This window comes from Oncorhynchus nerka, linkage group LG13 (genome assembly GCF_034236695.1).
Source record: "Oncorhynchus nerka isolate Pitt River linkage group LG13, Oner_Uvic_2.0, whole genome shotgun sequence".
In the NCBI taxonomy this organism is placed as follows: Eukaryota; Metazoa; Chordata; class Actinopteri; order Salmoniformes; family Salmonidae; genus Oncorhynchus; species Oncorhynchus nerka.
This window is the reverse complement of record NC_088408.1, coordinates 75,012,942-75,025,626: the sequence shown is the minus strand read 5'-3', so window position 1 is coordinate 75,025,626 and position 12,685 is coordinate 75,012,942. Positions and strand designations below refer to the sequence as shown.

The 12,685-nt window shown below is 45.5% G+C and overlaps 1 protein-coding gene across 1 annotated transcript in view; it reads left to right on the top strand.

Annotated features, from left to right (window-relative positions):
* The first annotated feature begins 5,045 nt into the window (after positions 1–5,045).
* cfap73 (cilia and flagella associated protein 73) overlaps positions 5,046–12,685 on the top strand; it is an 8,769-nt gene continuing 1,129 nt past the window's right edge. The window contains exons 1-6 of the mRNA XM_029678277.2: positions 5,046–5,188; positions 5,332–5,437; positions 5,646–5,750; positions 5,843–6,040; positions 8,518–8,739; positions 9,098–9,256. Coding sequence (XP_029534137.1) covers positions 5,133–5,188; positions 5,332–5,437; positions 5,646–5,750; positions 5,843–6,040; positions 8,518–8,739; positions 9,098–9,256 — 846 coding nt within the window. The 5' untranslated portion in view covers positions 5,046–5,132. The remainder of the gene's footprint in view (positions 5,189–5,331; positions 5,438–5,645; positions 5,751–5,842; positions 6,041–8,517; positions 8,740–9,097; positions 9,257–12,685) is intronic.

Sequence of the window (12,685 nt, the reverse complement as noted above, 5' to 3'; positions counted from 1 at the left end):
CCACTGAGCTGTTTACTGTCTGCAGTCTGAAGATGACACTGCCCTCTGGATCACAGGTAGAAACTAGTCAGTGAGGATCAGTTATAGTCACTTAACACGCCTGCCTATATTAGCTGTGTCACAGTCCCCAGAGAAATGTGGGATATCAGGTGTGATATTACAGCTTCAAGTCACGATATTACACTTTTCTCTCTTTGTTAGCAGACATTAGTCAGATGAGAGAAATACACACACACACAAATACACGCATGCATGCACGCAAGCACGCCAGTGGAGGCTTCTGAGGGGAGGACGGCTCATAATAATGTCTGGAATGGAGTCAAAGGAATGGTATCAACCACATGGAAACCACTCGTTTAATGTGTTTGATACCATTCCATTGATTCCATTCCAGCCATCATTATGAGCTGTCCTCCCCGTAGAAGCCCCCACTTACGCACACTCACACCTCTTGAGGCTATCTGGAGTGATTCTGTGTCGTGAAAAATATAGTCTAAAGATATAGATCCTGCTATAGATATGCAGGTAGGCTATACATAGAAGTAGAGAGAGAGAAAGAGAGACAGCGTGTAAAACAGACCACATGCATTATTAGAGGGGTTCTCAAAGTGGGGTCTGCAAATGTACTGCAAGGGGTCCATGATCAGATCTCACTTTTTTTGAATGAATATTACTAACAACGGTTTAAACACATTTTGGCCAAGGGGTCCGTGGAATAAGTTTAGAGTGTGTAATACAATACAATATCATATTATTAATCTACAATTGAACTCCTTGTATGCTATTGTTTATCTCACTCAAGTTGTGTTCTGTTCTGGGCCAGACAGATTACCAAGATGTGTAGTCAGAGCATTTGCTGACCAGTTGGCGAGTGTCTTCACTGACATTTTCAAACACTCCCTGACCCAGTCTGTAATACCTACATGTTCCAAGCAGACCACCATAGTCCCTGTACCCAACAAAGCGAAGATAACCTACCTAAATAACAACCACCCCGTAGCACTCACGTCGGTAGCCATGAAGTGCTTTGAAAGGCTGGTCATGTCTCACATTAACACCATCATGCCGGAAACCCTAGAACCACTCCAGTTTGCATACCACCACAACAGATCCACAGATGACAAAATCTCAATCGCACTCCGCACTGCCCCTTCCCACCTAGACAAAAGGAACACCTATGTGAGAATGCTGTTCATTGACTACAGCTCACCATAGTGCCAACAAAGCTCATCACTAAGGTGATGACCCTGAGAAATAAACACTTCACCCTGCAACTGGATCCTGGAATTCCTGACGGGCCGCCCCAAGGTGGGGAGGATAGGCAACATTACCTCCACCACGTTGACTCTCAACACAGGGGCCCCACAAGGGTGTGTGCTTAGTCCCCTCCTGTACTCGCTGTTCACCCACGACTGTGTGGCCACGCACAACTACAACACCACCATCAAGTTTTCTGACGGCACGACGGTGGTAGGCCTGATCACCAGTGACGATGACGATGAGACAGCCTATAGGGAGGAGGTCAGTGACCTGTCAGTGTGGTGCCAGGACAACAACCTCTCCCTCAACGTCAGTAAGACCAAGGAGCTGATCATGGACTACAGGAAACGGGGCTACAGTGGAGCAGGTCGAGAGCTTCAAGTTCCTTGGTGTCTACATTAATGTTCCTTGGTGTCTACATTAATAAGGACTTAAAATGGTCGACACGCACACAAACAGCCATGAAGAAAGCGCAACAGCACCTCTTCTCCCTCAGGAGGTTGAAAAGATTTGGCATGGGCCCTCAAATCCTCAAAAGGTTCTACAGCTGCAGCATTGAGAGCATCTTGACCAGCTGCATCACTGTGTGGTAGGGCAACTGCACTGCCTTTGATTGCATGGCACTACAGAGGGTGGTGTAGACAGCCTTGTACACCACTGGGGCCAAGTTTCCTGCCATCCAGGACCTATATATAAGGCGGTGTGAAAGGAAGGCCCAGATAGTTGTTAAAATACTCCAGTCAAACAAGCCATAGACCCAAGCCATAGTTCTCTCTGCTTCCGCACGGCAAGTGGTACCGGAGCATCAAGTCCGACACCAACAGGCTCCTGAACAGCTTCTAACGGAGCGAATGGAATGGCATCAAACAGGGGTGCGTGCTTAGCATGACTCCAACACCTTAATATAGTTTGCTAATGACACATTAGTGGTAGGCCTGATCACCGACAACGATGAGACAGCCTATAGGGAGGAGGTCATAGACAACAACCTCTCCCTCAATGTGAGCAAGACAAAGGAGATGATCGTGGACTACAGGAAAAGGATGGCTGAACACGCCCCCATTCATATCGACGTGGCTGTAGTGGAGCGGGTCGAGAGTTTCAAGTTCCTTGGTGTCCACATCACCAACAAACGATCACGGTCCAAACACATCACGAAAGTCGTGAAGAAGGCACGACAAAAACTTTTCCCCCTCAAGAGACTGAAAAGATTTGGCATGAGTACCCAGATTGTCAACAAGTTATACAGCTGCACCATCGAGAGCATCCTGACAAATTGCATCACCGCCTGGTATGGCAACTGTTCGGCATCCGACCAAAAGGCATTACAGAGGGTAGTGTGTAAAGCCCAGTACATCACCAGGGCCAAGCTTCCTGCCATCCAGAACCTACAGTTGAAGTCGGAAGTTTACATACACCTGAGCCAAATACATTTAAACTCAGTTTTTCACAATTCCTGACGTTTAATTCTAGTTAACATTCCCTGTCTTAGGTCAGTTAGGATCACCACTTTATTTTAAGAATGTGAAATGTCAGAATAATAGTAGAGAGAATTATTTATTTCAGCTTTTATTTCTCAGACGTTTACATACACTCAATTAGTATTAGGTAGCATTGTCTATAACTTGGGTCAAACATTTTGGGTAGCCTTCCACAAGCTTCCCACAATAAATTGGGTGAATTTTGGCCCATTCCTCTTGACAGAGCTGCTGTAACTGAGTCAGGTTTGTAGGCCTCCTTGCTCGCACATGCTTTTTCAGTTCTGCCCACAAATTTTATATGGGATTGAGGTCAGGGCTTTGTGATGGCCACTCCAATACCTTGAATTTGTTGTCCTTAAGCCATTTTGCCACAACTTTGGAAGTATGCTTGGGGTCATTATCCATTTGGAAGACCCATTTGTGACCAAGCTTTAACTTCCTGACTGATGATGTCTTGAGATGTTGCTTCAATATATCCACATAATTTTCAATTCCTCATGATACTATCTATTTTGTGAAGTGCACCAGTCACTCTTGCAGCAAAGCACCCCCACAACATGATGCTGCCACCCCCGTGCTTCACAGTTGGGATGGTGTTCTTCGGCTTGCAAGCGACCCCATTTTCCTCCTAACATAACGATGGTCATTATGGCCAAACAGTTCTATTTTTGTTTCATCAGACCAGAGGACATTTCTCGAAAAAGTACAATCTTTGTCCGCATGTGCAGTTGGAAACCGTAGTCTTGTTTTTTATGGTGGTTTTGGAGGAGTGGCTTCTTCCTTGCTGAGCTGTCTTTAAGGTTGTCGATATAGGACTCGTTTTACTGTGGATATAGATACTTTTGTACCTGTTTCCTCCAGCATCTTCACAAGGTCCTTTGCTGTTGTTTTGAGATTGATTTGCACTTTTCGCACCAAAGTGCGTTCATCTCTAGGAGACAGAGCGCGTCTCCTTCCTGAGCGGTATGACGACTGAGTGGTCCCATGGTGTTTATACTTGCGTACTATTGTTTGTACAGATGAACGTGGTACCTTCAGGCGTTTGGACATTGCTCCCAAGGATGAACCAGACTTGTGGAGGTCTACAAGTTTTTTTTCTGAGGTCTTGGCTGATTTATATTGATTTTCCCATGATGTCAAGAAAAGAGGCACTGAGTTTGAAGGTAGGCCTTGAAATACATTCACAGGTACACCTCCAATTGACTCAAATGATGTCAATTAGCCTATCAGAAGCGTCTAAAGCCATGACATTTTCCAAGCTGTTTAAAGGCCCAGTCAACTTGGTGTATGTAAACTTCTGACCCACTGGAATTGTGATACAGTGAATTATAAGTGAAATAATCTGTCTGTAAACAATTGTTGGAAAACATTACTTGTGTCATGCACAAAGTAGATGTCCTTAACCGACTTGCCAAAACTACAGTATAGTTTGTTAACAAGACATTTGTGGAGTGGTTGAAAAACGAGTTTTAATGACTCCAACCTAAGTGTATGTAAACTTCCGACTTCAACTGCATATACTAGGAAGGCCCAAAACAATTGTCACAAACTCCACTCACCCAAGTCATAGACTGTTCTCTCTGTTACCGCACGACAAGCGGTACCAGAGCACCAAGTCTAGGTCCAAAAGGCTCCTTAACAGCTTCTACCCCCAAGCCAAAATACTGCTGGATAATTAATCAAATGTCCATCTGGACTATATTCATTGACCCCTCTTTGTTTTTACACTGCTGCTACTCACTGTTTTTTATCAGTGCATAATCACTTTACCCCTACCTATATGTACAAATTACCTCGACTAACCTGTAACCCCTCACATTGACTTGGTACCGGTACCACCGGTACCCCCTCATTATTTTTATTTTTATTTAATTGAGTTACTTTTTTATTTTATTATTTGTTTTTACTTTTTTTTATTTTTTATTAAATATTTTCTTAACTCAATTTTCTTATAACTGCATTGTTGGTTAAGGGCTTGTGAGTAAGCATTTCACGGTAATACCTGTTGTATTCGGCGCATTTGACAAATAAAATTTGATTTGACTTGATTATGGGGGGGTCTCTGATGAATTTGCTATCACAAAAGGGGTCCCCCGCACACACACACACACACACACACAAACACACACACACACACACACAAACACACAAACACACACACACACACACACACACACACACACACACACAGGCACAGACACAGACACACAAACACATACACACACAGTAGTGGAGCGTCTATGTCAGTAGTTTGCCACTGGGGGCGACAGAGGCTTTGTCTATGTGTTGCCATAGAGACTGGATTGTACAGCAAGGTATAAAGAAATCCAAAGGGAAAGCTGCTTAAGTTTCTAACTGAAGATCAGAAACTCCCTGGAGACAGCAGAGATAATGGCATTGGATCTGGAGGATTATTTCCATACTGTCTTTGAGGAACACCTCTTAATGTGAGTTTGTTTGTGTTTGTGTTAGTATGCTCTCTGCTAGTGGGGTTGAGAGAAGGAACACAGATTGATGTCCACAGAAGGTTCTGTGTGTATGCGTGTGTGCGTGCGTTTCTGCATGCGTACTTTCGTGCTTATGTGTGTAGGAAAGTGCCTGTGCGGGACAGAGGTCTGATGAGCGGAGCCACACGGATGATTGAGAAACAGAGAGAGATCAGAGAGGTGGATAAACAGCTCCAGACACACAGAGAGGTAGGAGCTACGTTCTTATTCATAGTACTCATAATCATGAGAACCTGTGACAAAAATGTGACTATCGTAGTTAGGGATATTGTGTGTGATATTGTGTGTGTACCTGGGATATTATGTGTGTGTGTGTGTGTGTGTGTGTGTGTGTGTGTGTGTGTGTGTGTGTGTGTGTGTGTGTGTGTGTGTGTGTGTGTGTGTGTGTGTGTCACAGGAGTTTGAGTTAAAGACGGAGAGTTTGCAAAGGCGGAGAGATGAGGTGAAGAAGAAGGAGGAGAAACTGAAGGAGTCGCTGCTCAAATTTGACAAATTCCTCAAAGTTGGTGGCTAACACACACACACGCACACACACAAGCACTGAAACACACAGACTCTGGAAAAAACATTGTAATCAAATGTGCCATCTTGCAGGAAAACGACTCAAAGCGTGGTCGGGGTGAGAAGAAGGCAGAGAGAGAGAGGGATGCTGTGCGTCAGAAGGAGGGAGAGATAGAAAAACTGAAGGAGGAGTGTGATGTCCTGGAGGCCTGGAGATTGAGGCTGCAGCGCAGGGTGGAGAAGAGTGCCTTCTACTGGACCTTTCTGGAACAGGTCCTCAGACTGGCCAAGGTACCCAAGCCTGGCATTCACTAAAAACACCCTATTCGCACTACTGTGCTAAACTGAACCCCCCCTCTATCTTTCCTCTCTTCTGGGTATTACCCCCCCCCCCCCAGTTCATCTGATCTGTTCTCAACTCCAGAGAATTTAAATTTAAAAAACATACCGTGTTTCCTGTGGGATCATGGCACTTGCTTTCTCTTGGAAGTTACATTTTTATAATCAAATAATCTACCAGCTCACGCGTGTTGCTTATGCCATGTCCATATCCCTGTTTAACCATAACCCTAACCCTAGCCTCAACTACAACCCTAACCTGAAACCTTAACCCTAGCCTCAACCACAACCCTAACCTGAAACCTTAACCCTAGCCTCAACCATAACCCTAACCCTAGCCTCAACCACAACCCTAACCCTAGCCTCAACCATAACCCTAACCCTAGCCTCAACCATAACCCTAACCCTAGCCTCAACCATAACCCTAACCCTAGCCTCAACCACAAACCTAACCTGAAACCTTAACCCTAGCCTCAACCATAACCCTAACCCTAGCCTCAACCACAACCCTAACCCTAGCCTCAACCATAACCCTAACCCTAGCCTCAACCATAACCCTAACCCTAGCCTCAACCATAACCCTAACCCTAGCCTCAACCATAACCCTAACCCTAGCCTCAACCATAACCCTAACCCTAGCCTCAACCATAACCCTAACCCTAGCCTCAACCATAACCCTAACCCTAGCCTCAACCATAACCCTAACCCTAGCCTCAACCACAATCCTAACCTGAAACCTTAACCCTAGCCTCAATCCTAACCCTAGCTTCATGTCCACATCCCGGTTCAACCCTAAACCTAGCTTCAACCCTAACCCAAACCCAAACCCTTACCCTAAACCTCTCCACATCCCGATTGAACATCCCGTCACCCTTAGCCTCAACCACAACCCTAACCCTAGCTTCAACCCAAACCCAAACCCAAACCCAAACCCTTACCCTAAACCTCTCCACATCCCGATTGAACATCTCGTCACCCTTAGCCTCAACCACAACCCTAACCCTAGCTTCAACCCAAACCCAAACCCAAACCCTTACCCTAAACCTCTCCACATCCCGATTGAACATCCCGTCACCCTTAGCCTCAACCACAACCCTAACCTGAAACCTTAACCCTAGCCTCAACCACAACCCTAACCTGAAACCTTAACCCTAGCCTCAACCATAACCCTAACCCTAGCCTCAACCACAACCCTAACCCTAGCCTCAACCATAACCCTAACCCTAGCCTCAACCATAACCCTAACCCTAGCCTCAACCATAACCCTAACCCTAGCCTCAACCACAACCCTAACCTGAAACCTTAACCCTAGCCTCAACCATAACCCTAACCCTAGCCTCAACCACAACCCTAACCCTAGCCTCAACCATAACCCTAACCCTAGCCTCAACCATAACCCTAACCCTAGCCTCAACCATAACCCTAACCCTAGCCTCAACCATAACCCTAACCCTAGCCTCAACCATAACCCTAACCCTAGCCTCAACCATAACCCTAACCCTAGCCTCAACCACAATCCTAACCTGAAACCTTAACCCTAGCCTCAATCCTAACCCTAGCTTCATGTCCACATCCCGGTTCAACCCTAAACCTAGCTTCAACCCTAACCCAAACCCAAACCCTTACCCTAAACCTCTCCACATCCCGATTGAACATCCCGTCACCCTTAGCCTCAACCACAACCCTAACCCTAGCTTCAACCCAAACCCAAACCCAAACCCAAACCCAAACCCTTACCCTAAACCTCTCCACATCCCGATTGAACATCCCGTCACCCTTAGCCTCAACCACAACCCTAACCCTAGCTTCACCCCAAACCCAAACCCAAACCCTTACCCTAAAACCTCTCCACATCCCGATTGAACATCCCGTCACCCTTAGCCTCAACCACAACCCTAACCCTAGCTTCAACCCAAACCCAAACCCAAACCCTTACCCTAAACCTCTCCACATCCTGATTGAACATCCCGTCACCCTTAGCCTCAACCACAACCCTAACCCTAGCTTCAACCCAAACCCAAACCCAAACCCTTACCCTAAACCTCTCCACATCCTGATTGAACATCCCGTCACCCTTAGCCTCAACCACAACCCTAACCCTAGCTTCAACCCAAACCCAAACCCTTACCCTAAACCTCTCCACATCCTGATTGAACATCCCGTCACCCTTAGCCTCAACCACAACCCTAACCCTAGCTTCAACCCAAACCCAAACCCAAACCCTTACCTAAACCTCTCCACATCCTGATTGAACATCCCGTCACCCTTAGCCTCAACCACAACCCTAACCCTAGCTTCAACCCAAACCCAAACCCAAACCCTTACCCTAAACCTCTCCACATCCTGATTGAACATCCCGTCACCCTTAGCCTCAACCACAAACCTTAGCTTCAAATGTATAATGTGTACATGTGTGTGTGTGTATGTAGTATGAGGATGTGTGGGAGTTACTGGGGAGGTTTGCCACCCTGCTATCCACCAAAGAGCAGCTGCGGCAGAGGGAGAGTGAGGTGCAGGAGCAAGCTGATGGCCAGCGGGGGGCGCTACAGAGACACACAGAGCAGCAGAGCTGCAGCATTCTGCAGAAGAATAACCTGTTGTCTCAGCTACAGACAGAGCTGGACCAGATACGCTCCAACGCTCTCAGATGGGTACCAGACCTGATCACGCATTCACAGGGTCGTCACTAGAGGGTAGTCACTAGAGGGTCGTCACTAGTTACCACAGCCACAAAGTCCTAATTATGGCTAAACCTGTTTCTACAATTTATCTTCTCAATATCTGATTTTAAACCTAACACTAACCTTAACAACACTATCCTTATGCCTATCCCTCACCTTAAATTAAGACCAAAAAGCAACTTTTTGGTGTCATTAATGTTTACGATATAGCCAATATGCCTTTGTGGCTGTGGTAACTAGTGACAATCCCTTTAGATGGGTCACGGATTTACAATTGATTATAGTCCATGTCTCTCTATCCAGAATATAAACAATGTTTTTTGTTCAGGAGAACACGTGGTATCACATCCAGACCACAGCGGCGAAGGAGACGCTTTTATTGGGCCAAATTAAAGTGGTGACCCTTAACCTCTACCACATGATGGGTGGGACCACAGGGCAGGAAAAGGACGTGGCCATCGATGACACAGAGACACAGCTAAAGAAGGTTAGTGATGTTATTATGTCATAGATTGAGGTTTGTGATGTAACAGATGGACTATGTTTGTGATGTCACCGCTGGAAAAGGTCAGTGATGTCACAGCTGGAGAAGGTTTGTGATGTCACAGCTGGAGAAGGTCAGTGATGTCACTGTGATGTTACAGATGGAGGTTTGTGATGTCACAGATAGTGAAGGTTAGTGATAGAAATAGAATGAATAGAACATACTTTGAACCTCTTTCCCTGATACACATCAACCCACATCAACTCCATCATCCCAGACACCCTAGACCCACTCCAATTTGCATACCACTCCAACAGATCTATAGATGGTGCAATCTCAATTGCACTCCACACTAACCTCAACCCCCTAGAAAAGAGGAATACCTACACTTCCGTTCAAACGTTTGGAGTCAATTAGAAATGTCCTTGTTTTGAAAGAAAAGTACATTTTTGGTCCGTCAAAATGATCAGAAATACAGTGTAGACATTGTTAATGTTGTAAATTACTATTGTAGCTGGAAACGGCAGATCTTTAAACATAGGCTGTCACGCCCTGACCATAGTAAGCTGTTTATTCTCTATGTTGGTTGGGGCGTGATAGTGACTTGGGTGGGTCATCTAGGTGAATTGTATTTCTATGGTGGCCTGATATGGTTCCCAATCAGAGGCAGCTGTTTATCGTTGTCTCTGATTGGGGATCATATTTAGCTAGCCATTTCCCCATTGTGATTTGTGGGATCTTGTCTACAGTTAGTTGCCTGTGTGCACACCAGTAGCGTCACGTTTCGGTTGGTAGTTTGTTGTTTTTGTTCTGTGTTTATTTTTTAAAGGATAATGTACGCATACCACCACCATGGTCCATTCATTACGACGGGCGTGACATAGGCGTACAGAGGCCCATTATCAGCAACCATCACTCCTGTGTTCCAATGGCACGTTGTGTTAGCTAATCCAAGTTTATCATTTTAAAAGGCTAATTGTCATTAGAAAACCCTTTTGCAATTATGTTAGCACAGCAGAAAACTGTTGTTCTGATTAAAGAAGCAATACAACTGGCCTTTTTTAGACTAGTTGAGTATCTGGAGCATCAGCATTTGTGGGTTCGATTACAGGCTCAAAATGGCCAGAAACAAAACTTTTTTATGATACTTGTCAGTCTATTCTTGTCCTCAGAAATGAAGGCTATTCCATGTGAGAAATTGCCAAGAAACTGAAGATCTTGTACAACGCTGTGTACTACTCCCTTCACAGAACAGCACAAACTGTCTCTAACCAGAATAGAAAGAGGAGTGGGAGGCCCCGGTGCACAACTGAGCAAGAGGACAAGTACATTAGAGTGTTTAGTTTGAGAAACAGATGCCTCACAAGTCCTCAATTGGCAGCTTCATTAAATAGGACTCGCAAACACCCGTCTCAACTTCAACAGTGAAGAGGCGACTCCAGGATGACGGGCTTCTAGGCAGTAAGACCAAGGTACTGATTGTGGATTACAGGAAACGGGACTGCAGTGGAGCTGGTCGAGAGCTTCCTTGATTACCAAATTACAAAGGACTTGGTCGACACACACGCAAACAATCGAGAAGAAAGCGCAACAGCAATTCTTCCCCCTCAGGAGGTTGAAAAGATTTGGCATGGGCCCTCAGATCCTCAAAAAGTTCTACAGCTGCACCATTGAGAGAATACTGACCGGCTGCATCACTGCTTGGTATGGTAACTGCACCGCCTTTGATCGCATGGCACTACAGAGGGTGGTGTAGAAAGCCTTGTACACCACTGAGGCCAAGTTTCCTGCGATCCAGGACCTCTATATAAGGCAGTGTGAAAGGAAGGCCCAAATAGTTGTTGAAAGACTCCAGTCACCCAAGCCATAGACCCAAGCCATAGACCCAAGCCATAGTCCTCTCTGCTTCCGCACGGCAATTGGTACCGGAACATCAAGTCTGAAACCAACAGGCTCCTGAACAGCTTCTAACGGAGCGAATGGAATGGCCTCAAACACATTGAAACCATGTGGTTTTGGCACTGACCCTGGAACTTCCAATATCAAGTGTCAATATGGCAGGGAACTAACACTTGTGTTCTTCTATTTTTCATGTGTTTTTGTTCTACTTTACTTTTTTATTTAAAACAATTATAGTATTACTGATATTGATTACTGCATTGTTGGGAAAGAGCAAGCAAGAAAGCCATTTCACTGTACTAGTGCACATGACAACTTAAAACTTGTCAATTTGACTGGTAAACTCATGGGTACCCTCGCAATGGCTGCCTGGTATTGTGATGCAATCATTTCCTTATTAATGTAGAATGTTCATTAAAATTATACTTACTGATGTGGCTCATGCAATCAAATTTACACTCAGTGGCAAATTTATTAGTTAGACCCATCAAGTACCGGGTCTGAACCCCTTCGCCTCCAGAACAGTCTGAATTCTTTGAAACATGGAAACATTGCTCCATTGGTATCAAGGGAGCTAACGTGTGCCAGGAAAACATTCCCCACACCATTACACCACCGCCACCAGCCTGTACCGTTCACACTAGGCAGGCTGGGGCCATGGACTCATGCTGCTATCGCCAAATCCTGACTCTGCCATCAGCATGATCCAACAGGAACCAGGATTCATTGGACCAGACAATGTTTTTCCACTCCTCAATTGTCCAGTGATGGTGATAACGTGCCCCCTGGAGCAGCTTCTTCTAGCTGATAGGAGTGGAACCCGGTGTGGTTGTTTGTTGCAATAGCCCAACCGTGACAAGGACTGACGAGTTGTGTGTTCCAAGGTGCTGTTCTGCACACCGCTGTTGTACTGCGCAGTTATTTGTGTGTTTGTTACCCACCCATTTAGCTTGCAAGATTCTTGCTATTCTCCTTCGACCTCTCATCAACAAGCTGTTTTCACCCACAGGACTGCCGCTGACTAGATGTTTTTTGTTTGTCGTACCATTATCAGTAAACCCTACACACTGTGGCGAATGAAAAGCCCAGGAGGCCAGCCGTTTCACGAGACTGGCACCGATGATCATACCACGCTAAAAGTCGCCTAGGTCACTCATTTAGCCCCTTCTAACGTTCAATCGAACTGTAACTGAATGCCTGTCTGCCTGCTTTATATAGCAAGTCATGGCCACGTGATTCACTGTCTGTAGGAGCGAACCGTTTTCTAGAACGGGGTGGTGTACCTAATAAACTGGCCACTGTGTGTATTTTGTAATGTCAGTTAAGTTGATTCAAAAATTCATAGCACAGATTGAAGGATACACCTCTTGCTTTTACTTCCTGCTTTGTTCCTATGGGTACACTCACAATGGCCTCCAGTCCCCCCCATTATGCCATCATTGACTTGAAAGGGATTCCCGTTCTATTCATTCTATGCCTATGGATGACACAGCTGAAGGTCAGTTATGTCACATTTATGTCACAGCTAGAGAA